This window comes from Schistocerca serialis, chromosome 8 (genome assembly GCF_023864345.2).
Source record: "Schistocerca serialis cubense isolate TAMUIC-IGC-003099 chromosome 8, iqSchSeri2.2, whole genome shotgun sequence".
Lineage (NCBI taxonomy): Eukaryota > Metazoa > Arthropoda > Insecta > Orthoptera > Acrididae > Schistocerca > Schistocerca serialis.
This window is the reverse complement of record NC_064645.1, coordinates 244165991-244193489: the sequence shown is the minus strand read 5'-3', so window position 1 is coordinate 244193489 and position 27499 is coordinate 244165991. Positions and strand designations below refer to the sequence as shown.

General features: G+C 40.9%; 1 protein-coding gene across 2 annotated transcripts in view; it reads right to left on the bottom strand.

Moving 5' to 3' along the window:
• The window catches only part of LOC126416046 (uncharacterized), a 116680-nt gene that overhangs the window by 29626 nt on the left and 59555 nt on the right, over positions 1-27499 (bottom strand). Inside the window, exon 3 of one of the 2 annotated variants that reach the window (XM_050083516.1) lies at positions 8642-8739. The exons of the other annotated variant lie outside the window; for it this stretch is intronic. Within the exon in view, the coding sequence (XP_049939473.1) occupies positions 8642-8739 (98 nt within the window). The remainder of the gene's footprint in view (positions 1-8641; positions 8740-27499) is intronic. 2 annotated transcript variants of the gene reach the window in all.

Here is a 27499-nt window from a genome sequence, read left to right as displayed (position 1 = left end):
GTTTATTAACCCTAGAACGGTCGGGCTGTGCCTGTGAGACCCACTGGTTTTTGTTTCACTGAATTTATATTCTTATAGTTGCTGATTTGACTCGAGCGCCCCGCTACCTTCCTGAAACATCCGAGAGAAAGCATTATTGTCGTGAATAATGTTTTTTCTTTGTTTAGTCATTGTTTGGCAGTCTTTCAAACCGTGCGCGAGTCTGTCAGACCCAGCCCGACCGTTTACGGAACTAATTTCTGCCAGTGCAACCCCATTTTTATTTTGGTGTATCATTGAGTAACTAGTTATTTTGTGAACTATATGTAATGTCCTAACACCGAATTATCATTGTCAGTAGTCTGCAGTATAGCATGGCAAGAGAAAGCCTTTCTTACAGCGAAATTTGCAGAATTTTGTATGAGGATCAGACTGAAGCAGACGATTCTGATGCGGACCCAGACTTCGAAATAAACACTTATCATGACAGCAATAGTGAAACAAGTGGTGATGATGTGGAAGATGTTCAGTCATTTGCCGACACCGATGCACCTGCTATTGCCGATTCAAGTACAGCTCCTCTAACTGACTCAGGTAAGTCACCTACGCTATTACAAAGGAAGGAATGAAGCAACTAAATGTCGAAAAACGTGTTTCCCACAAAGCGTTCGAACAAGACTTCACAACATAATTAAAATGCAGTTGCCTGGAAGTATCCGACCTGCGATGGACGTACATTCACCGCCAGAATCGCGGCAGTTATTTTTCAGAAATGCATTGATTGATACAGTTCTTGAATTAACCAATATCTATTCTGATTCAGTTCGAAACAATTATGCAAGTGACCCGAACATGGCAAGGCCTACCAGTTTTGATGAACTGAAGGCATATTTTGGCCTGCTTTACTTAGCTGGAACATCGCATGGCGGTACAATCAATATTGAAGACTTTTGGAATACAGATGGGACAGGAATAGAAATCTTTCGTTTAAGTATATCACTGAAGAGGTTCAGATTTTTTACTCGTTGTATCAGGTTTGACAACACGGGAAGAAAGAAAAGCACAAGATAATCTTGCTGCCATAAGAACCATTCTTGATATGTTTGTCTCCAACTGCAAAGCATATTTTGCTCCGTCAGGAAACGTTACTTTGGACGAAATGCTCGTTCCATACAGAGGCAGGTGCAGGTTAAGGATTTATATCCCAAATAAACCTGCCAAATATGGGATAAAGGTCTTCATCCTGGCTTGTTCTAAAACGTACTACGTAAAACTTTTGGAAGTTTATGCAGGTGCACAACCCCAAGGACCGTACAAAGTCAGTAATAAGGCAGATGATGATGTTTTCCGTCTTGTAGATCCAGTAAAAGGGTCAGGAAGAAATCAGTCGATAGACAATTGGTTTACTTCTTACCCAATCGTCAAAAAACTATTACAAGAAAATAATATTACTGTTGTTGGTACGTTAAAAAAATAAGCTTGCAATTCCGTTTCACTGTTTACCCGAAAAGTCTAAAGAATAGTACTCAAGTATGTTTGGATTCCAGGAAGATGTCACATTACTTTCATATGTACCAAAACGGAACAAATCAGTACTCCTTTTGTCGTCAATTCAACATGATGATGAAATTGACAGTGACAGCGATGGAAAGAAAAAACCAAGTATAATAACGTACTACAACAAAACCAAGGGCGGCGTAGACGTCGTTGATGCTAGTGTGGTGAATATACTGTTGCTAGAGGGACAAGACGGTGGCCTCTGTGTCTCTTTTTTCAGTTGTTGAACATTGCAGCTCTCAATGGCTACATTGTGTTCAAAGCCAACAGAAATGTATCAGTTAGACAATGCGCGCAACCCAACCAAATCTCCCGCGCGATATTAGCAGACTTACCTCTAACCTCTGCAGTGCCGAAGAACAAAGAATAGTCGAAGATCCACAGCCAAGGAAAAGGGGAAAATGCAACAAATGCAAGGACAGTAAAACTAAATGCTTTTGCAAAGTTTGCAAATTGTAGTTAGGCTTAGTGCATGCAGAAATGGTTTGCGGTGACTGATTTGAAAAGTGATAACTTTAGAGGACGATATTTCATGAACTGTTCTTCAGTTCATGACTTTCATTTATACAACGAAAGTTCATCATTTTTGCTTCTTATTTCTACAACTTACTCTCATTTATATTCTTATTTCAATCAAATTTACTTGTATTTTCAGCTTACTGACATTACAAAGATGTATGTTTCAGTTTTTTTTTGCAGTAATTGTTGTATGATGCAGGAAGATGACCTAATGTCACTATAGAATTTGGTAGTACCTAATCAAAATAAAAACCTCCACATTTGATCTAAACATACTATTTGTCATTTATTTACTGGGTCCCACAGACCCAGCCCGACCGTTCTAGGTTTAATGCTGATTGTGTGCGTATGCAACCACAGAAAAGCTCTTTCTCGCCACGAAGAGCCAATTAAAACAATGTTATTCGTGAGGGCTACTAAGCTGTTACTAGCTTACAGCGGAGATGTTCTGTCCACATGTAGGTAGTATATGTCTCTTATTACATCCATATCCAAGTAATGACAGTTAAACTTAGTACTTCAGATCTTGGACGTTTTTTGCCAGGAGCACAAAGGGGTCATACCTTTCGAAATTACCAATTTCCAACTTTTTGTAACAGATTGTAGAAAGAAGCCAACGTAACAGGCAGCAAGTACATGACATATTTTACTTTCCAGCTTTGCTTCTATATAACACGATTTTATACTATTTCTTACTTTCTTATTCACTGCCCTCACGATGAATCGCCTGTCCGTTTTTGCGATCTGAAAACATTGTGGAGACAGAAGATGAAATCCCAGTGGCTAACAGCTCACACCAGTTAATGAACTGTGCATTGTTCTTGACAAAAGAATAAACAAACGAAAAAAACTATACAGATATATCTAACTGAAAACTATTATGTACTAACGAAAAGAGATGGAGGGCGTAAACGGCAAAAATCGAAAAACTACTCAGTGGCAACAATATTCAATATACTGTAAGGCTGTATGTTTGGGATAGGCAATACTTCCACTGTTCTTATGTGCCCTGCTGAAGTGAGCACATAGCGGGACTGCCTTCCCACTCCCTGCCTCGCCCCTCCCGAAATGCTCGCGTGGCACGAGAAATGGTGCCACAACTACAACGCCGTGCGAATTGACACAGGAGTGTGCCGCGTCCCAGTTTCGGTGGTCCCATTTGAACCTGTGAATTTATAAAAATTCGCACCGCGCGGCACCACGCCACATGCGCTATACGCATCTCAATTTGCACCTAGCATAATAATTCTGCAAAATTGAAAATTTAACTCTCTTCCAAAGAACTCCTATGAACTTCATGTTCAAATTTATGTGAATCTGCCAAGAGGCAAGATGCTAGAGGACTTAGGGCTCATAAATATTACAGTAAGAAATTTTATTCTAAAATGCAAAAAGTGCATGAAAAATGCAAAGGATCAGCTGATGTGTTTGGAATATGCTTTGATTTTATGCAGTACCTCCCTTTGCCAAATATACCAGTGCAAGAAATTCTTTATTACAGGTAACTGTGGGCCAACACATTTCTTATTCATAAACTTTAAAGACAATAAGGCACATGTCTTCCGATATCACATTGGCACTGGCCATAAATTTACAAATGAAGACTGTTAATTTCTGCTTTATTACATTTAGAATACCACCTCATGTCAGTGAGAATAAAAATCATACTGCTGTCCACCTTTGTTTCCACTCACTCACTTGGGAATATTTTGTAAGCTCGTTCGCTGTTTACCACGAGGTCAATCATTTCTTCCATCTGTTAGTAACTTCAGTTTATTGAAACTCAAAGGCATAAAATCAGGGAGGGTGCATGTGTCAGAAGAATACATTGCCACTATCAACCAGGCAAGTGAAAAAAATAAATTCGCTATAGATGCAGTCACTTCTGAAGATGTTCTTAAGTCTATAGACTGATAGCCAGAATTTCACTAGAAGAACTGCTGTTCCACAGCCACACTGAGAATGAAAAAGACAGAGTGAATAATATTTACTCTGGCACAGTTTAGTGAATTTGTTTATTCAAACAATAAGCCTGGATTTTTAACCACTAGTTTTTACACTGACAATTAACTTACTCACCATTCATTCGCTCTGTGAAAACTTGGACAGAATGCATAACATTGCCCACACAAAAGGTATACAATGGAAAAATTCCCTTCAACACAAAAAAATCCATAAAATTCAATAAGTGAAGCAGTACATTCCAAAAGTATATAATCTATGAAGATACACTGAACAGACACCTTGTAACAAGAAATGTGCTAAGGTTGGGTTTGACAAGATGACATTTTATATAACCAGTGTTCTACCTTTAACTCTCAAGGTTCACTTTCTAAACTAAGGACAAACACACACACACCCGTGCCCGAGGGATGACTCAAACTTCCGCCTGGACCAGCCGCACAGTCCATGACTGCAGCGCCTTAGACCGCTCGGCCCTATAGGAGTGAAGAGTGATATAACTCTTTTATTAAGCTGTAGTGATGGTTACACAAAGCAAATCGTCTTGCTTCTCTAATGTTAAGATAATCCATCTTACAGCACTTTTGGTTAAATGAATTTCAATGTTTATTGGTTTGCATAAACTACTCTACCTGATGTTCCATGATTCCAACACATTTCCAATATGTTTTGCACAAGAAATTACAATTTCTCAGTGTGGGACTGCACTTAATGCTTTACATAGTGTACACAGAGAACATGCTAGATTTCTCTGAACTGGTATTTCCACACCTCTGATTATTTGTATGATATAGGTATTCTACAGTTGTTCCACAAATCTGCAATAAAATGACTATACTTTGAGACTGCAGTAATGTACCTATGTCCCCGGATGTTAAAAACTTAAATGAGCTACATTTCCTTCTAGCATTGTATGCCACTTCTGCACAGAAAATCACACTAAAGTGAAATGCGTCATGTTAAAAAGTTCTTGTACCTTCTACTGATGTTACTGTTTCTACAGCAATGGTGGTTCTTATTTCATTTCATAGCACTGTAGTTACTAAGCGAAGGATACTGAACACAATTCTCCACCTATAAATGAACAATATGCAGAAGATCCCTCATTCCAAAATCTATTTACTTCAGATAACTAAGTACCAGTAACTGTAATCATACCTGAATCATTATCAATATTTCCTGAGATCCATTATGGTGGGTAAACAGTATTACCTAATTACAATGCATTATACGAACAAAATCATCCATTAATATAGTAATAATAATAATAATAATAATAATAATAAATTGTAATCAATGAACTACTAAGAGCCATTATTTTCAGTAACTTTTGTGTTGAATAATCCAAATTACATTTTTCTTTATACTCCTGGCAAAAAACATGGATCAGATTCCAGAGTGTAATGGGTGGAGAGCCAATGATACATCTACACTATACACTGATGAGACAAAACTCATGAGACAGCTCCTAATATCGTATCAGACCTTCTTCAGACTTAGTACAGCAACTCGAATTGGCATGCACTCAACAAGTCATTGGAAGTCCCCTCAGAAATACTGAGCCATGCTGCCTCTATAGCCATCCATTATTGCGAAAGCGTTGCCAGTGCAAGATTTTGTGCCCAAACTGGCCTCTTGATTATGTTGATCTGGGTTGCCAAAGCATTCACTCAAACTGTCCAGAATGTTCTTCAAACCAATCACGAACAATTGTAGCCCAATGACATTGCACATTGTCATCCATAATAATTCCATCATTGTTTGGGAACATGAGGGTCCATGAATGGATGCAAATGGCCTCCAAGTAGCTGAACACAATCATTTCCCATCAATGATTGGTCCAGTTGGACAAGAAGACCAAGTACACTCCATGTAAGCACAGCCCATACCATTATGGAGCCACCACCAGCTTGCACAGTGCCATGTTGACAACTTGGGTCCATGGCTTCATGGGCTCTGTGGCGTACTTGAACCCTACCATCAGCTCTTACCAACAGAAATAGAGACTCACCTGACCAGGCTGCTGTTTTCCAGTCACCTAGGGTCCAATAGATATGGCCATGAGCCCAGAAGTGGCACTGCATGTGATGTTATGCTGTTAGCAAAGGCACTCACATCAGTTGTCTGCTGCCATGGCCTGTTAACGCCAAATTTTTCTGCACTGTACCAACAGATACATCTATTGTTCATCCCACATTGATTTCTGTGGTTATTTCACGCAGTGTTGCTTGACTGTCAGCACCGACAACTCTGCACAGACACTGCTGCTCACAGTTAAGTGAATGCCATCGCCCACTGCGCTATCCCTGGTGTCGGGTAATGCCTGAAATTTGGTGTTATCAGCACACACTTGGCACTGTGGATCATGGAATTTTGAATCCCTGAACAATTTCTGGAATGGAATGTCCCATGTGTCTAGCTGCAACTACCATTCTGTGTTCAAAGTTGCTAATTCCCATAGTGCATTCAAATTCACATCAGACACCTTTTCACATGTATCATCTGAGTACAAATGACAGCTCCATCAACACATTGCCCTTTTACACCTCGTGAATGCAATACTACTGACATCTATGTGTGTGTGTGTGTGTGTGTGTGTGTGTATTGCTGTTCCATGAGTTTTGTTATCTCAGTGTTTCTCCTCTGCTACATACAATATGGTAACCTACAAAGTAAAAAAGTGAAGTGTTAACATGTTGCAGAAAGAAATCAGTTTTGTGTCAAAGAGAATGCCTAAGCTAAATACTGCACACACACATTTTCCATGTGCTCTGTCAACTAATTACAATTTCTTGTGTCATGTTTAGCCTTAGCATGTGCACAATCCCTCAACAATGTCTTTAAGTTTTCTGCTCCAAATATTGTATATTTAGTGGTGATTTGATGTTCTGTTTCCCCTGTGAATGTCAATTTAATAGTGACCTTCTGTTCATGTTTCTGAAGTTGAGTTACAAGCTATGAAGGAAATAAGTCTCATTGACAATGATGTTGTTGAGAGACAGAAAAATAAGCTCAGACCAAACAATGATGGGGAAAGAAAATAGCTGTGTTCTTTTCAAAATAGTGTGCATGTCATGACTATATGCTGACACCACATTGCCGAAGTAGTGTGGTGGGTGGCCTACCACTCAACTCATACAGCAGGCCAGCATCTAAAGGTGAACATTTGGCAAAGTTCGAAGGCCAGCACCAGATAGCCTCTTCAGTGAGGTGGTCATGCAGTGAGGATGTGCACACATCACTGGTTTCATAGGTGGACAATGCCACACTCCATTATGGTTCCACAAACACATCACACCATCAATTGCAATCCTCCATGAATCTGCCACCAGCATATTTAGGGCTAAGCTGGCAGCTCTGCAAAGTCCACTTTGTCAGCATGCCGTTGTGTTGAAGGTGCGGTATCTCTACAATGTTTGGTTTTAGCCGGACTGATTGGCAGACTTTTCTCAGGCTGTTGTACCAAACTTTAAATTTGCGAAGACACTTTAAGTGCAAATTTTAATTTTTGCCAGTGTAATTCAGACCTCTCATTACGTGGCGACTAAGGCAATATTTCACTGAATAGACTTCATTTTTTTCATTGGAAGTCTTTACTAATAGACTGCCCACTAGACCGTGGTTTGCATTCAAAGTAGTGATTCAAGAATTAATTAACTGGAAGAGATTATTTTGTTTTGTTTATAAATTTCCAGACAAGGAACTTTTGTCAACTTGTTTTCAATGTAGTGATAAACCTTTACCTACTGATTTGTGCCACGAACATTCAGAACTGAAACTTATGAATAAAACACGTTTTGTTTTGGATATTCATGTATTCTTGTTGAGTGTCCCCACCAGTGGTACTTTAGTAATCACCACAGCTTCCACCATAACTGATTTGGGAAAACCACAGAAAGCTTATCTCTGAATAGCCAGATGAGGATATGTAACTTTCTTCTGCCAAGTGTGGGTCTAGTGTTTTAATGGCTGCGCCACATTACTCTGTAATTATAATCTGAAGAGAAGTAGTAAATAAAACAGACTCAGCAACCTTACTTGGAAACAATGTTTTGTATTTGTTTTCCAAGTATAAGGAATAATAAGTTCTCACAATCACTTTGCATTATAAAGTATTTGACATTATAGTACTTCTGGCACAACTTGATGTAGCAGCAAACTCATTGAAATGATTTGTGCTGTACTTGGCTGAAAGAAAAAACTGGAAATTATAGTGTCTTGTGGATTAGTCTTTGAACTCTGTAGCCTTTTAATTTTAAACAGAAGGTCTGCAACACTTTTTAAACCAAAGAAGCTTATTGTGACTTGCAAATCATGAGCTTGTCTTCACATCTTAAAACATAACAATGTGCATGATACATGAAGCAGACTGACTATGAAAGTGGTACAGCACAATGACTGTCTCATTTGTCATTTAGAGCATGCAGTGTGACCACTGTAACCAGTGAAAAATGATTAACTTTAGTAGTCAACATATGTTTCACTAATTAGTGAGTTTTTTCCTAACTTAATCATATTTAACCAGGTACCTACAGTGTAATCAACAGATTTATAAAGATTCAAACAATAGAAAGTCCAGGTTGTAATATCAACAACACTACGTAAAGAATAGAGAGCTACTTACCAAGCTTTTGGCTAAACTCTTCTTCATAAAAGAAAAATGCACCCACACCCACATAAGCAAAACACCTCACACACACATGACCACTTTCTCTGGCCAGACTGCAACAGAAATGAGAAATGTGTTGAATGGGAGCAACATTCTGGAGTTGGGTGAGGAAGGGGGAGAGGGAGGGGTAGCAGAGCACTGGTGTGGGGAGAGGAATCAGTGCTGCCTGGTGGAGCATTTAGTGAGTAGAGGTGGCAGGACAGGGCTGTCAGGCACAGTGGCAGACAGGGACAGGGAGGGGGGGGGGGGGGTTACGAAAGGAGAGGAGAAAAAGACAAGGGGAAAAGACAGGTGGGTGTGCCAAAAGATAGCAGTGCACAAGGGTGAGGGGAGGCGAATTGTGAGATGGTGACAGGGCTGAGGGGGCAGAAAGAGTTGGGTGGAGGGTAAGAGGACAGTGGGTTACCTTAGGTTGAGGCTGGTATTATTTCAGGAGCAGAGATTGTGTGTAAGGATAGTAGCCATCTGTGTAGCTCAGAAAAGCAGATGGTGGAAGGGAGGATCCAGATGGTCCTGATTGTGAAACAGCCACTGAAATCAAAAATGTTATGTGCAGCTGCGTGTTAAGAGCAGCAGCATGTTGTGTGCAGCAGCATGTTGTGTGCAGCAGCATGTTGTGCAACAAGGTGGTCCAATCTGCTCTTGGCCACAGTTTGGCGGTGGCCATTTTTCTTGGTAGACAGCTGTTTGGTACTCATTTCAATATAAAAAGTTGAGCGATTATTGCAGCTAAGGTGTTATATAACATTGCTGCTGACAGAAGTGGTCCAACCTCTGATGTAGTAGGATAAGCCCGTGACAGGACTGGAATAGAAAGCACTGCATGGATGTGTTGGGCAGGTCTTGCATCTGGGTCTTCCCAGGGATTAGATCCCTGTGGTGGATTGTGTGGACAACAGAACACTACTTAGGAGGAGTGGGAAGAATCTTGGACAGGATGTCCCTCATTTCAGGGCTTGATGATAGATAAACAAAGACCTGACGAAGGATGTGGTTCAGTTGTTCCAGTCTGGAGTGGTATTGGATGATGATGGTAGAGCTCCTATGTTGCTGGTTCTTGAGGGTTGTGGGAGGATTGGGAGTATGTGGAGATATGGCACGAGAAATCTGCTTGCGGACTGCATTTGCGGGGATAGTGTGTCTGTGAAGGCCTTTGTGAGACTTTCAGCAAATGGGACAAGGGAGCTCCCATAACTGCAGATACTCTGACCCCCACTTGACCAGGGTGTACAGAGAAATTTTTTGGTGTGGAAGGGATGACAGGTACCATTGGTGGTTGGTGGGTTTAATGTTGACAGAGGTTTGGACAAGGCCATGAGAGAGGAGGAGATCATCGACCAGGAAGGTGACACACTGGATTGAGGAGGACCAAGTGAAGTGCATGAGAGAGTAGGTGTTGAGGTTGTGAAGGAATGAGATAGTGTCCTGATCTTGAATCCAGATTATTCAATAAACCTGAAGCAGACCACGGGTTTGGGGTTTTGGGAGGCTGGGGAAGGTGTCCTCCAGATGGTCCGTAAACAGTTTGGCATAGGAGGGTGCCACGCGGGTGCCCATGGCTGTGCAGCTGATTTGCTTGAATACTTTCCCTTCAAAGGAGTAGTAGTTGTGAGTTCAGATAAAGTTGGTAAAGTGTATAAGGAATGAGGTTTTGGGTTTGGAGTTTAAAGGATGTTGGGAGAGTTAGTGTTTAATAGCAGCAAGACAACAGGCATGAGGTATCACTATGTAGAGGGAAGTGGCAACTACACTGATCAGTAGGGATCCAAGCGGTATCAGTATGGGGTAGTGGAAAGTTGGCAAGGGAAGTGGTTGATATCTTTGATGTGGGAGGCTACATGTTGAGTGATAGGTTGGAGGTGTTGGTCAATTAGGGCCAAAATTCTTTTGGAGCACACTAACCAGTTACAATGGCCAACAGGTTTGCGGATTTTGGCAAGCATGTAGAAGTTGGGTATACAGAGGATCGTAGGAGTGAGGAGGAAAATGGATTCAGGAGAGAGGTTGTGTTGGACTTCTGGGATGGGATCACTCCACAAAAGTTTATATGTGCAGGTGTCAGACAATCAGCAGAGGCTTTCTGCCAGGTAGTCATGGTGATTCATAATGACAATGGTGGAACCATTGGCTGCAGGTAGGATGATAAGGTTAGGATCTATTTTGATGGTGTGTGAGGCTTTCATTTCATCTGCTGGAAGGTTAGTGTTCTTAGGAACTGGCCTGAAGAAGGATGGTGAGCCAGGTTGCAGGTAAGGAATTTCTGGAAGGTGACCAGGGGGTGGTTAGGTGGGAGGGGTTTATGCTTGGATGGTGGTGTGAACTGGGAGAGGCAGGGTTCAATGTTGGGATTAGTTTGGTTTTGGTTGGAAGGGCTGGTGGCAAAGAAGTGTTTCCATTGCAAGGATTGGGAGAAGGAGAGTAGGTCTTTGACAAGCCCAACATGGTTAAATTTGGTTGTAAGGCTGAAGGTGAGGCCTTTGTATAGCACTTAAACTTTAGTGGGGCTAAGGATTTTGATGAAAAGGGTAAAAACAGTGTTCTGGGATTATTTCATAAGCTCTAGATACAATGGAGTGTTTGAAGGGAGTTTAGAGGGATGTGGCTAGTTGAAAAGATCAGCTAGGCAGTGGTATGAGGGACTGGTGATGAGGAACACTGTGGATAGGATAGGAGGATAGGGTTTGGACAGTGGTGCCACAAGACGATAGCAGGACATCAGCAGGCTGGATAACTTACACAAGCGGTGTCTGGAATGCTCTGCTAGGTGCTAAGGTGCTGGAGTCAAAGAGATTCAGTTTCAGAGGTGTAACAACAAAGCTCTCACGTTTTCACATCTCATCCAATGCAGTCCCCAACAATCAGTAATCCCATGCAATAAGTCTCTCCTGACCTGCAGTTCTGGGTGACTTTCCAGAAATCTACTCTTTTTCCTAGACCTGTCCAATCCTTTTCCTTCAACCCTTCTGCCTGAAGAAGGGGCCACTGGCTCCAAAAGCTTGCCTCGTTACAACCCTCATTTATGTGTGTTCTGCTGTCGCTTGGTGAGTTGATTTTTTATACATCCAATTAAATTAATATCAGAGATGTGATGCATGTAGTAGGAAATGCATAGATGTATATAGTAGGAAATGCATAGTAGCAGTATCTTGCGGAGGGAGCAGGGGTGGTTCTGGGATGTCTGTGCCGTACAGATATGTTTTTGCTGTACCTGATTTATGAGGGACAAGGACTGGTGGCACCTGAAAAGGTGAAAGTCATTTTGAAGAGAGGGGTGGCATGCAGAGAAAGGAATTTTTATAGTTAGGCTGTTAGGAGCGGTGTGGGATTCCATGGTTTAAGTAGCATTTAATGAATGGGACAGTAACATGTGGTTCCATGGTGTAATGATTAATACTCTGGAACTTGAATTCAGCAATCTGAGTTTGAATCTTGATGGAACCTTGCAATGTGTGGAAAAGGTTTTAGCAAGGGAAAGGAGTACTGTTTTGAAATGGTGCAGAAGATGGAGCTGGAAATGCTCTCTGGTGTGTTGATTCATAAAGTAGAGAAATTTTCAGCTTTAAACCAGTACTGGTGCCAGAAGCTAAGGTACGTCACAGTTGTATATTGACCGTAGTCTGATGTGGATTTTGTGTAGAGGGGGAAGTGAAGCCCTCTCAATAAGCTCAAAGGAAATTACAAAGCAGTGTACTGGTAAAAATGTCTAACCTAACTAATCCCACCTCTCCCTCTTCTCTTATCCCATGCCCACATCTCGTGGTCGTGCGGTAGCGTTCTCGCTTCCCACGCCCGGGTTCCCGGGTTTGATTCCCGGCGGGGTCAGGGATTTTCTCTGCCTCGTGATGGCTGGGTGTTGTGTGCTGTCCTTCGGTTAGTTAGGTTTAAGTAGTTCTAAGTTCTAGGGGACTGATGACCATAGATGTTAAGTCCCATAGTGCTCAGAGCCATTTGAACCATCTTGTCCCAATCTGTCGTACTTCATTTCTTCTGTCCTATTTTCCCACTTTTTTTATAAATGGGAAACGGGAAATGTGGGAATTAGGCAAATGAAGGCGTTAGGTAGTTGTGTGGGGAGTTGGATAACAGCAAAAGGTGCTAAAATATGTAAAAATACACACATATCTGTAAAAATGCACTTAAACATTTATAAAAAAAGTGGGAAAATAGGACAGAAGAAATGAAGTACGACAGATTGGGATAAGATGGTTCAAATGGCTCTGAGCACTATGGGACTTAACATCTATGGTCATCAGTCCCCTAGAACTTAGAACTACTTAAACCTAACTAACCGAAGGACAGCACACAACACCCAGCCATCACGAGGCAGAGAAAATCCCTGACCCCGCCGGGAATCGAACCCGGGAACCCGGGCGTGAGAAGCGAGAACGCTACCGCACGACCACGAGATGCGGGCATGGGATAAGAGAAGAGGGAGAGGTGGGATTAGTTAGGTTAGACATTTTTACCAGTACACTGCTTTGTAATTTCCTTTGAGCTTATTGAGAGGGCTTCACTTCCCCCTCTACACAAAATCCACATCAGACTACGGTCAATATACAACTGTGACGTACCTTAGCTTCTGGCACCAGTACTGGTTTAAAGCTGAAAATTTCTCTACTTTATGAATCAACACACCAGAGAGCATTCCAATGGAAAGGCAGAACTCCCATGGAAGACATTTAGAACATAGATGTAAGAGAATTTTCTCATTCACACCTCCAAAATTAACCAGTAGTGGTTGATGTGACTAACAGCATGCACTGGGGGATTGGGACTGTGTTATGTGGCCAGACTCACAAATATGCTTGTGCACAAAATATAAAATTATGAGACAGAACTGCTAGACAGTACTTAGCTTCAGCAGAAATAAAGCCTTCTGGAAGAACTACTCCAGCATTAATGTTTATGTGTTTTATTAAATTAAACACATAAATTCACTCACATAATTTTAGTCATAACCTGTTATGGCACAGATAGGAAAGTCTGTAAAAATGGAATCTGAAATATATGATGAAGTAGAATCATATGCTGCGGCTTGTGAATTAACTGATGTGGCTGTTGAAAACAATGACGCTTCACACGCAAAATGGAGTCGCATACTGAGAGGGAAGAAATTATTCCACTGACTAGCCCTATGCAAGATAGATTTATAGCACTTTATCAAAGTTTAGAGGCAATGATGAAAAAGAATTTTGGAAACATATCAGTACAGCCAAATGAAATGTCAACTATGCATCATGTACTGTCATCTAATCAAAATTGTATGTCATCCAAACAAACCAACTTGTCAAGTGATGTAGCAGGTTTATCATTACAACAAGGTATAATGTCATCCAAAATGACAAAATAGTCGTCATAACAGGATGCTTTAACAATCAAAATCAGAGAACCCGAAACTGCCTTCCTGATGCCAAATGACTGATCTCTGCCAAACGAACTTATATAAAAGAATCTGTTCATAAGCTAAATGAAAAAGCATATAATATTATGGCTGAACAAGAGGTCAAGATCAATGAACAGTTTGATGCAAGGGGAGAAAGTATCTTGAAGGATTTTTCATAGTGGATTTCAAATGATGATGCACATAAATAAAAGATTAGATTTACAATTACCATGTGTTGCAAAACAGTCTGTTACTGAAGCATTATCTCAGCGAGACACTTTAGAAGAAACAGTTATGACAGAATTAAATCATATCAAAACTGCATTAAGTAAAGATTTGCCAGAACGGCACGATAGTGTTGCATCTCAGTTAGTAATATATAGAGTTGTCTGCTGTCAAAAGAATAGTTCATGACACACCACCCTCTATTACTAGGGCAAGTAGTGACTATAATAGTCTGGCACCAGATGACAGAACGTGTAAAAATGAAATAGATCATACTGGCCTGTTACCTAACCATATACCCTATGGCGTGGGGGCAAGTCCCTTCTTTATCATCCGTTTTACTCGAGGAATGTCTATTGAAATTTAGACAGCTACAGGTGTTTACACCCAATAAGATTAGTAACAACGGTGGGAGGGTCAGTTCACTCTGCCAAACATACAGTTTTGCAATCGTGGAAGATAAAAGGACTGTTGTGTTAACTTTATGACATCGTTGGCAGCACCTCTGCTGTGTAATGTTTGGCCTAGACCGAGGTCTGCTGAATTCTAATAGAAGAAGAGTCAATAATAAATAGCCCTCTGGCTACTACAATAATAGATTTATTTAATAATTTTAATAATATTAATGCAGTTTTCCATGCAAAACTGAAAGATAATTGAAGCAGTATGCGACAGGTCATAATGTGTCAACGTGCAGGCTCTCGATGAGGTAGTTATAGGAAATGGAGCCCTGGTCTGTTCAATTCTAATTGTAAATGGTTTAACTGAATTCACTATTGGCGTGGAATTTCTGTGGGAGAGGGATGCTAAGGTCGACTTCTACTTGGCAAAGTGCTATCTGAGTATCAATGGCAAAATATTGTCATAGATCTAGTATGTGTGTGTCTATATATATATATATAGACACACACACTATCATTGCTTTTGTTCTAAGACACTTGCTACAGGTGGATAATTTAGGTAATTGATGGTGACCTTGGGCCATCTTTGCTATATTATTTATACATATTAGTTAAACTGTATATTATATGGTTAATACTGCCAAGGTATAGGAATGAACTTGCTCCCAACAGCAGGCCAGTCTAGGACATTTCCTACTAAAGTATATACATGCTTTTTTTTATTTTCAAAAAGCATAACTCATACTTATCAATATCACATCCACACAAAATTTATTGCCACAACTTGCACTCTGACAAAATGGCAGGTGGTTACCAAGGAATTATAACAAATGTCAGAGAGGAAGATAAGGTAAGGTAGGTAAGGTAAGCCATAGTCGCACTTACAGAAGAAGTGCTCTTAAGGGAAGCTTATTATGATAAAAAAATTAAGTCACATACTAACTTTTCATGTAGGAGAGAGTAGCCTCTTGAAAATTCACCCAAAATCTTCTCTTCTGCATTGAGCTGCGCTCTATCTAAACTACAATTCGGAAGTTTTGATACAGTACATAAACGACACAGCAAATGTTACAATTACCGGTAGCACTGATAGGGAAAGAAACATAATGAATGTGTCACAGAGAAACTGGAAACCAGCTATTTCTTTATTTTTTGTTTATTTTGCACATAAATAGAATCTCATGTTGTTCAGTGTTAGTTCATTGTGAATTTTATATCCCTACAAAATGTAAATAAAAATTTGTTGACACTGTAATTTCTGCTCTTTTATGTAATCAAAGTAATTACTTTTGATCAAGTACAGTTTATAAGCACGAAAATAAAAAAAAATCTATATAATTATTGTTGCTATTTTGTACTCAACACAATGTTCCTCCTCATGATCAAAGGCAAGGATTTCCTGTTATTACTGACAAGAGCGAGTGTTTTTTATGGATAACAGAAACATGTTTTGTAGAAAATCGATGAAGTACTAAAGTGATGTTTATGTTTTTGTTTTGCATTTTTTAACTTTAACCTTTTTTGAGAAAATTGCATTTTCTAGTGCAATGTGATGAATCTGTATTGGTTTCTTCTTATTTTTAATACAATGTTCCTCCATTTCTTGTTGGAAATCAACAGTTTTTTAATACAACCTGAATTGAACATTGACAATTTTAATTTTGTTTTAAATACTGTTTATTTTTATGTAATAAACAGGAGGATAGCTGTGTGGAACAAAAATGTTCTGCAAGTTTCACAGCCCTTTATATATCCTCAGTCTCTAGATGGTTCACTGCTTCTGGTTCCTAGGGGAATCTAGAAAGAGACTAATCGCTTATGCAAACAAAGGGATCGGCATGAGGTAATGCCAGACAGGTATGCAACACATCTAACACATAGGTAATGTGGCACCGATCTTAACTGAACAAGGCTACTAGGAAACCTATCTGAGTCTAGACTTATAAATGGTAGACTACAGTAGTTCTGCAACTCTACTTCTACACCGCAAGAACTGTTTGATAGCATCTACTGCACACAGGTCCTTACAAAATAAACAGGATTCCTCATGAAGCGAACTACTTGTTAGCCTATCCTACAACCAAAAAAGTAAAGGACTGTATTAGTACTGTGATCTTAAGAAGTATCTACACTGATGATTACTCTTTCTTGCCTTTTAACGTTTGTAAATACATGAATGATTGATTGATTGATAGTAAATAACTTAACTGGTGAAACTACAAGAAAATCTTGAAACCACATCTATACATGGAGAGAGACCTACACTATCATTGCTTTTGTTCTAAGACACTTGCTACAGGTGGATAATTTAGGTAATTGATGGTGACCTTGGGCCATCTTTGCTATATTATTTATACATATTAGTTAAACTGTATATTAGACAGTGCACTGGCTGCATCTCACAATGACTAACAGAGAGATACAAAATTAACAGATATTTTAGTGTGTGTGTGTATCTTGTACCGACAGTGAGCTATGGTAAGGAAGAATACATGTTGTGGCATTCCACAAGGGCTACATCCAGAATCAAAATTTGAATGAGAAATTCCACTACCTTTGGTAATTTAGCAGAAATAATGTGGTGCTATTCTATTTAAGATTACTGTGTCTGTGTTCCAAAAAAGAAAGAAGAAACATTTCTGTACATAAAGGAACATTATGCACTATGTAAATAATCTACATATATCTGTTTAGAGTACTAAGTGTTTAGTTGAAATAAATATCTGTTTGTTTTTCCTAGTGCTTCTGTGCCAGATGAAATCAGAGACTGACATAGGAAGAAATGCCTTCACTATTGATTATCTGTAAATAAAGGGTGTTTCACAAAGAATATATGGGTTTTAAGGCTTCGTAGCATTTATTCAATTCACTTTACAGTAATAAATAATACATCAACTGAAAGTGCAACTCTAACAGTTTTATTTGTATACCCATCCACAAAGGAAAGAATATGGAAAGATCAGGAGTGGCTGAAGAACATGTTGAACAAGACAGAGTCTTCAGGTGTAACTCCAAGGAATCCGATTGGAAGGCTAGACGTGAATTAGCAATTCCAGTGACATCTGTGTGGAGACTCTTAATGAGATGCTTCCAACAACATCCTTATAGTCTCTAAAGCCTACAGACTACAGTTTATGTGCCAGATTAGCAAACAAATGTTGTTGCATGATGACGAACAATTTCCAGATCTTGTCATCTTCACTGATGAGTCGATATTCACCTGGGAAGCTGAATAAACATAATAAGCGCATCTTGGGTTCAGTGTATCCTCACGAGATGATACAGTTGCAATGAGACTCCCCTACACTGAAGGTTTTTGTGCCATATCCTGGTGGAAACATTGTGGACCACTCTTTCTTGGTGAAGCAACTGTATATGGTGTTCCTTATGAGATGAGAAATTTCACCTTGTGCAAGACACCTTTTTTTTCCTGTTTTGTTTCACTCATAATGTTTCAGCACTTTTGTACTATCACCAGTGGGTTTAATTTTTATTTTTAACTGTAAAATTGTTGTTACATTTTAACATTTGTGTTGTTTATAACATTATGTCAAAGTTCCATTTAGAGCTTAATTGGCAAAAAGTGGATGTATGCATTAGTTAACATACCTTAATGCTATTGTCCATTTATTTTGGTAGCTATTCTGCTACACAACATACAACTTGTCATCTGCAAGCAGCAAAACATAATTTATTTTCTTTTTTTTATGCATTTACAAACGGAAATGATTCTGTATCACGTTTTTTTGTGTGTAACTTACAGTTTTAAAGTTGTGGTGCATCATGGGATATATTTGTCTTGAAAGAGCTTTTCACCTTTGTCTTTGAATTTTTTTATTTTCTTTGTTGGTTTAAAGACTTTATTTCTTTCATTTATTTAGTGAAACTTTTTGAGAAAAGTTAATCAAAGAGTCAAACTTCTAGTTTTATGTTTTCAAAACATATGCTTTTCCTAAGCTAATTAACTTATTTATTTTATTCCTTAAATAGTTTGTCTCTTGCATTTGCAGCATGAACATTAATTAAGAAGCATGTAAAGTAGACAATTGTTAAGATTTGTCCTGTTATAATATATGGTTCTTCAACTGGTCGTTTACTTATTTATGTTAATAAGTATACGACAACTACTATAATTCAGAATAGAATTTGTTTAATAGAGTAGAATTGAATACCTCGGAGTGGTGCTTTGATGTAAAATGGTAAAATTATTAAGATTCTAATTGATAAAAATAATGCAATAACACCTCCTAATTCATTAGGAATTGGTTGTAGAATTGCGCAGGCAAATAGGAAATGTCATTCTTGTTGGATATAATGGATTGGTGCAAGTTCAAAATTATCTGGGTCTCCTGGTAGGTAAGGATTAATTAGGCATAATATAATTAATAATGATGTTATTAATACAAATGTGATAGAATCCTTGAAAGTAAAGTAGGGTGGAATGGAATTTTTTCAATATCTCAATTTAACCCTAAAGGGTTATTAGAACCTGTTTGTAAGTGGATTGCTGCCAGAAAGAATAAGTAGATTGCTGTCATAGCTGCAATAATAAATGGTAGTACAAAATTAAATGTAAAGAGAGGGAGGAGGGGGAGGGGGGAGAGGGAGGGGAGATTTTTTCTCAGTAGTTTTGGTGTGGGTGTTATTTGTATAGTTCTTCTATTGTGTTGAAGAGGGTTTTGTTGCACAGTGATGTGTATTCATTGAGTACTTTCTTTCCTTGGGCTACTGATTTTTGTATGTGATAGTTTTCTTCTATAGTTAATTTTTGGTATAAGCTGCTACTAGTTTTTAGGATGTGTAAGTCAGTTTCAATATTTGTTGGGTGGTGATTGTGTGCTATCAGACGGCCTGCAAATGTTGAGTGTGAGCTGTTGCTTTTCAGTGCTCTCAGGTGTTCTGCTTACCTGGTTATGAAATTCCTTAATGTTAGGCCCACATATACACCCCCCCCCCCCTCTCTCTCTCTCTCTCTCTCTCTCTCTCTCTCTCTCTCTCTCTCTGCCCCAGTTCTCCACACACACACGTACACCCATACAAACCATACACCACTGACACCAAATACAACACACAACACACTACGAAACAAATGAATACCACACAGCCACAACAACACATAATGGCAGCGTAAACTCTGCCTATGTTTTGAGAAATTGAAAAAGTGCAGTGCCAAGCGACCATAGGTCACGAAGTAAGCCTATTTACTTCGCCAACAACACAGGAGAATGCACCACAACTTCAAAACTGTAAGGTACACACAAAAAACGTGTTACAGACTCATTTCCATTCGTAAATGCATAACAAACAGAAAATAAATTACATTTTGCTGCTTGCAGATGACTAGTTGTATATTGTGCAGCAGAATAGCTACCAAAATAAATGGACAATAGCATTAAGGTATGTTAACTAATGCATACATCCACTTTTCACCAATTAAGCTATACATAGTAATTTGACATAATGTTATAAACAACACAAATGTTAATATGTAACAACAATTTTACAGTTAAAAATAAAAATGAAACCCACTGATGATAGCACCAAAGTGCTGAAACATGTATGGGTGAAACAAAACAGGAAAAAAAGGTGTCTTGCATAAGGCAGAATTTCTCATCCCATTTTTGTAGCAAGCACAGACATAACAACAAGAACTGCACCACAAGATGGGTGTTCCGTATCTTGATCCACTAGACCTGTAGCTCTTTCATCAATGTATACGGCATAATTCATTGCTATAATGTAAAGATAAAGATCTGTTTCTGTATTAATAGAGTTCACAGCCACGTAAATCATGGTACTAGTAAATATAGGTGGACGTTTAATGACTACAACTGATTTGGCACTTCGTGAGCTCTCAATATATGGTATCCAGCTCAATATACGATAACTGAAGAAGTTGACTTCCTGCTGGAGGAAATGGACTTAGATTGCTGTTACATGAATACACAGCCAATCGTGTACATAGCAGCTTCCCATAAAACGCTCAGTCAGTTGTGGGTTCACGTCTGATATTCTCGATTACTATCACTGCTGTACTACGGACTATTCAATAAGAGCCTCACTTGGCACTTGGTCTGTCTTTCTCATCATGAATTGGATTGTGTGTCTCTTTGCTCATGGACAGTTGATACTGTTGTGGTGAAGGTTTCCGTATTGAACTGTGTTGTTCACACAAGTTGCCTATGTCTTGTTCTTTGTCTGTTTCCTGTCCACCACCAGTCAATCGTGTTCAGCTCAGCTACCGCTTGGTGTCGTGTCCTCTTCTGGCTTCAGTGTTTCTCTTTTGAGTTCCGATGCATCCACTGATATCTGGCTCCTTGAAGATATAGCACTGGTAACGAGGAGAAAGGAAGCTGTTTGGCAACATGGACACTAAATTGGCTCGCATGCTGGAGCAACAGCAGCAGCAGCTTCAGATAGACTTGTTACAAAAGTTGTTTCAGCTTCACGTGGACAAACTCCCAGCCCACGAGGTCACTTTGCTCCAGGCCTCAGCACCTCCTGCAGTTAACACCTACATTGATACTCCATCGTTTCTGCCTTTCATTGATGCTATGGAGGACTAGGACACACAAATGCATCTCCCGAAGCAACATTTGTGGCATTTCACATCACGGATGAATCATTGCAACAGGGCTTTTATCCAACTGAAGACCACGTTGAAATCCACTCCTTGTCTCACACCGTTCTTCCCTGGTCACACACTGGTTTTGGCGCACAGGAATTGGGATGGCTACAAACAGCCAATAGCATACACATCAGAAACTGACCTCTGCATAGTGCAACTATTGCCAAATAAAAACACAGCATCAGAGATGGTGTTTGCCACTAAATGTCATGTCTACCTTTTTGGGACACAGTTCTCCCTAATCACTTATCATAAGCCAACAGTGGAGTCACTCAGGCTGCACTCCAGCTTCCCAGAGTGAACAGCCCAACGCCTCCTGTGCTGGGTGTTGTTCCTAGGAGCATATAATTATGTGACTTCTGTTTCATTTACAATTTTATTTTATTTTTATCATTCTTTTACATATTGTATTATTGGAATTATAAACAAAATAAAAACTCAAATTATATATCAAACTTCAACAGTCTCAGCACAACCACAGTATCAAAATAACAGATAATGTGGCAGTTACATGTTGTGACTCGTCGATCTTTCAAAGTGCCGCCGCGCAGTTACGCACGTCCTCTACATGCGGCGCTGTCTGCCAGCCATGCAGCAGCAGCGCCACCTAAGCGGCCAGCCAGCCAGCGGCCGCTAGACTTGTAGACTTGGACTCAGTTGTGATTTGACTGTTAAAGTGACACACGTCTTTCTCTGTTTACTTGATCTGTGACTTTCATGTATTGCGTCATCCTTGAAATATATTTGTTCAACTTGAAGTTAAAACAATTGGCGACGAGTAGTGAATTTTTCTTTTTCATCGTTGACCCATGTGTTTCCATGGCTACTTTAGAGCAACTATTGCAAGGTCTCATAGAACAGCAAACGCTTCTCACAAAAGCGATTCGTGATTTCGTCGCGGCATCAAATGCGGGGCGTTTCTCATCGTTGTCTCTATCTCCTTCTCCTACTTACAACGAGATGGCGGAAGACTGGTCTGATTATGAAAAACATCTTCGACAGCACTTCTTGGTATTTCATGTCGCGGACGACCAAACGTGTAAGTCTCTGTTCCTTTCATGGATTTCACCTCAAATGTATCGGTTGTTGTCGCAATTGGCTCCTTTGAAAGATCCTGCATCTTTGTCCTTTGTTGAAATGTGCTCACTTCTGTCTGTCTATTTTCAAAAGCATACGCATGTGGTAGCCTCTCGTGTTGCCTTTTATCATTGTCAAAAACAACTGAATCAATCCTATCGCACTTGGGCTGCTGAACTTCACGGCCTCAGTCGAAAGTGTCAATTTGTTAATGAAGTTCACAAAGAATCCTACACCGATTCCATGGTATGGGATGCTATTATCCAGTCGGTGCCCGACAAAGAAGTTAGGCAATGTGCCCTTCAGTTGGCAAATCCGACTCTAGATGAAGTCCTATCCATCGCTCAGTCTTTTGAAATTTCTCGCGCCGCTGGAGCACAAATAGAGGCATGGGTGACGTTGGGGAAATACAACCTCAGTGCGATGTTGACGAAGCGTGTGGCGTGTCCCCACCAGCCGATGTGGCCGCAGTATGCTCCCAAGCGCAGTCTTGGCCTAACCATAAAAAAAGCCCTTAAGAAACTGCAGCAAAACCCACAGCAACTTCCTTCATGTCTGCGGTGTTTTACGAAACATTCACAAGAAGATTGTCCACAACGTTGGGCCGTGTCACAAATGCAAAAAAAAGGGTCATGTGTCATCCGTTTGCAGATCCGACCGCATACTTGATGTTCATGAACATGATGCTGATTCTGTGTTGTCTGTCAATTGTACTTCTTCCCTTTCAGGGAAGTTATTCCTCACTGTCCAAATACTTGGTCGAGATGTTCGCATGCGGGTGGATACTGGTTCTGCTGCCACTATCATCAATTCTCAGTATCTTCAGTTAGGTTCTCCAGTCCTGTCACCTATTACTAGGCAATTACGGACTTACAATAAACAGATTTCTCTCTTGGGACAATTTGATGCTGAGGTATCTTACAAATCTATCGTTCGCACTGTTCCCACATTTGTGGTCGACCATAGTAACGCAGAGAATCTTTTTGGTTTTGATGCCTTTTGCGCTTTTGGGTTCTCCATAGATGACTCTGTCAATCTCATATCTGATGCTATTCCTTATGCTCAATTGGATTCCTTGTCAACGACATTTTCGTCCCTTTTTTCTCCTGGGTTAGGCCGTGCAAACGATTTTGAAGCTCATATCACTCTTAAACCCACTGCTCGGCCTAAGTTTTTTCGGGTTCGGCCCATTCCTGTGGCCCTTCATGATCAGGTCAAATGGGAGCTGGATCGTCTCACTGCTTCAGGGGTCTTGCTTCCTGTCACTTCCAGTGAGTGGTCCTCTCCTGTCGTTGTCGTTGCTAAGCCAAATGGTGATATTCGTCTCTGTGGCGATATCAAAGCCACTGTAAATGCTCAATGCCTTATCGACACTTACCCTATGCCTCGACCTGAAGAATTGTTCACTAAACTTGCTGGAGGCCAGTATTTTTCTAAACTTGACCTGTCAGAAGCTTATCAACAACTTCCTCTCGACGCTGCTTCCCATCAGTTTCTGGTCCTTAACACGCCTTTTGGCCTCTATCCATACCAACGATTGCCATTCGGGGTTACCAGTGCCCCTGCTCTCTTTCAGCGATTCTTGGAACAATTATTCCTCACTGTCCCTGGGTGTATAAATTACATGGACAACATTGTTGTCACTGGCTCCACCACTGAAGAACATCTTCAGAGTCTCCACACACTTTTTTATGTCTTAAAGACTGCCGGTCTTAAGTGTAATCTTCAGAAATCAAAATTTTTCCAGGCATCTATCACGTACTTGGGGTTTCAACTCTCTCGGGATGGTATTTGTCCGCTTCAGCAAACTGTCGCTGCGATCAATGCCCTTCCTCGCCCTGCATCTGTTAAGGAACTGCAGGCCTTCTTGGGGAAAATAGCATACTATCACAGGTTTTTACCGTCTGCTACTTCGGTGGCTCAGCCGTTGCATCGCCTGTTGCATAAAAATGTGCCTTTTCACTGGTTCGCGTCATGTGATGCGGCTTTCCAGAAAATGAAGACTATGCTGAAACAGGCCCCGTTCCTGGCTACTTATCGACCTTGCCAACATCTTGTTCTTGCCACGGACGCCTCTCAATACGGGGTTGGTGCAGTACTTGCGCACCGTTTTTCTGACAGTTCTGAACAACCTATTGCTTATGCCTCTAAAACACGGATGCCCAACAAAAGTATTCTCAAATTGAAAAAGGAGCTTTGGCCATTATTTATGCTCTTCATAAGTTTGGTGTTTTTCTCTATGGATCCAAATTTCATCTTGTTACGGATCAAAAACCACCTGTTTCCTTGTTTCATCCATCAACGTCACTTCCCGACAAGGCTGCACACCGCCTCCAGCGTTGGGCTCTTTACTTGTCTCGTTTCAATTATGAGATTCATTTCCAGCCGACGGCTGAACATGCGAATGCTGATGCACTGTCTCGCCTACCCAGGGATGTTGCCGAGCAGCGGGTTGTGGACGGGTTCCCCATCACCAGGGACTGGCTGGTGGCTGCTACAGGTTCTGACCCTACCCTCTCCCGGGTTTTACGCTGTATTCAGAAGGGTTGGCCAGATCATCCGTCTGCTAAGACTTCTGATCAGTTGCGGAACTACTACACTTTGCATTATCGCCTCACGGCTAGGGATGGCATTATCCTCCTTTCCACCGAAAATGCTTCGCCGCGTGTTGTGGTACCTGTGCCTTTGCGTGCTTCGGTCTTGCGCCTCCTTCACCAAGGGCACTGGGGTGTCTCTCGCACAAAATCTCTAGTGCGCCGTCATGTGTACTGGCCCAGCATCGAATCTGAAATCGCACACATGGTCGCTGCCTGCGGCCCTTGTGCGTCACAGGCCGCCGCCCCGAAGTCATCTTTGTCACCGTGGCCTTTGGCTGAGAAGCCCTGGGAGCGTATTCATGCTGACTTCATGGGACCTTTTTTAGGTACTTATTGGCTTCTCGTTATTGACGCCTATTCTAACTTTCCTTTCATTGTCCGTTGCACGTCGCCTACCACCGCAGCAACCACAAATGCTCTACCTCGCATTTTCTCTTTGGAAGGCCTTCCTCTACTCTTGTTACTGATAATGGTCCGCAATTTGCCTCTTCCGATTTTGCAGATTTTTGTGCCTGTCATGGCGTCAGGCACGTCACGGCCCCTCCGTTCCATCCACAGCCAAAGGGTGAGGCTGAACGACCGGTCCACACATTTAAGGCTCAGATGAGGAAACTCCTAACTGCTTCTGCTGCTGATGATGCGCTTCTCCAATTTCTGGCTTCATACCGTTTCACCCCCATGGGCGACCACAGCCCGGCTGAGCTCTTACGCGGCTGACAGCCCCGCACGCTACTTCATCTTCTGCAGCCTTCCACCTCATGGCCGTGGATGCCTTTGCTTGGCCGGTTCACCGTCGGCGACCTTGTATGGGTACAGGGATATAGCAGGCGGCCAAAATGGAGCCCTGGCCGCATCTTACAACACCGTGGCGGACACCTGTATGAAATCCAGACGGACACGGGTGTTGCAGTACGTCATTCGGACCAGCTTCGGCCTCGTGTGCCGGCAACGCCCGTTCCGGATGCTGCTACACCATCTTCGGCTCTACCTGACGCTCAGGATACTGGAATCTCTCATTATTCACAACGCAGTCCTCTCACCATCATATCGGTGCCAGCACAAGAACTGACGCCAACAGGAGACGTGCCCATGCAGGAACCAGATGACCATCATCTGTCGGAGCAACTCTACTCACCTCCTTCTCCTATGGACGCGGACACATCGCCCATGTCTCCTGTTATAACAACTGGACTTGCCGCAATGGGCAGATTGGTGCACGGGGCCCCAGCAGATTCAACCCCCATGTCCTCGAGACTTTACGGCCAGTCAAACAACACCTATGGACGTTAGCAATCTACAGGCCACCTCCATCAAGACCTGTGCAAAAACTTCAAAGGGGGAAAAGTGTTGTGACTCACCGATCTTTCAAAGTGCCGCCGCGCAGTTACATGCGGCGCTGTCTGCCAGCCATGCAGCAGCAGTGCCACCTAAGCGGCCAGCCAGCCAGCGGCCACTAGACTCGGACTCAGTTGTGATTTGACTGTTAAAGTGACACACGTCTTCCTCTGTTTACTTGATCTGTGACTTTCATGTATTGCACTGTCCTTGAAATATATTTGATCAACTTGAAGTTAAAACATTACAAAGACACAATTTACTTTTCCTTAAAATAGGATGATATTTTACTTATTTTTTGTTTAAAGTCTCCTGCAATTGTAGCCACCCGACTGGATTTTTTTCTTCTCCACTTCCAATTCTTTTAACTCTGGATAGTATACCCCTTGGGCTAGAGAGATTTGTCCATAATCCTTACATTTATTGTAATTCCTTTTTCAAGGAGCTGGGTGGTTTATCCGAGCAGCTGATCAGCAGCTTTTCCTTAGATTTCTGCAATAAAGTTTGTGACTATTCATTCAGCAGTTTTAGCCTTCAACTTTTCTGTTCTTTTACCAAATGCTCATCTTTCTTCAGTTTCCTTCAGCATTTCATCTTGCTTAATTTTTTTCTTCTAAGTAGCATTTTTAGCTTTGGTACATATTTATAGCCAACAGTAGCAGTTCATCTGTATTAGAAACAAGTGCCACTTACACTCATGTTTACCTTATTAGTTGTTAAAACATGTACACAAAGAAAAAATTATTATTCTACCAAAGAACTATCATGAGACAATACAAGTACTGCTTCTACAATTTTTGTTACAGGACAATATTTTTAAAAAAGTTTGAAGCTGGCCTTAAATTAAAAATAGAGGACCAGTGTTTATCAACTGTCTGGGCAACTTCAGGAATTTCAAATTCAAATTTCAGGAGTTTCCACTCATCCAACAGTATAGCTGCATCCACATCAAAAGGTAAAGCATTATCTAAAGCTACAATTTTGGCCTCTCAGAAAATGCTTCTGACCTCTCCAGCCTTCAAAAACCTGCATTAAACAATACACTGTTGCGGTGAGAAGCTTCATTTGGTTTGAGACTTTCTGATAAGTACTTGGCACTTTTAACACAATGGCTTTTCATACCTGTGTGAAAAGAGGCAGCATCGTTCTCTTCCATGTTATTTGGTA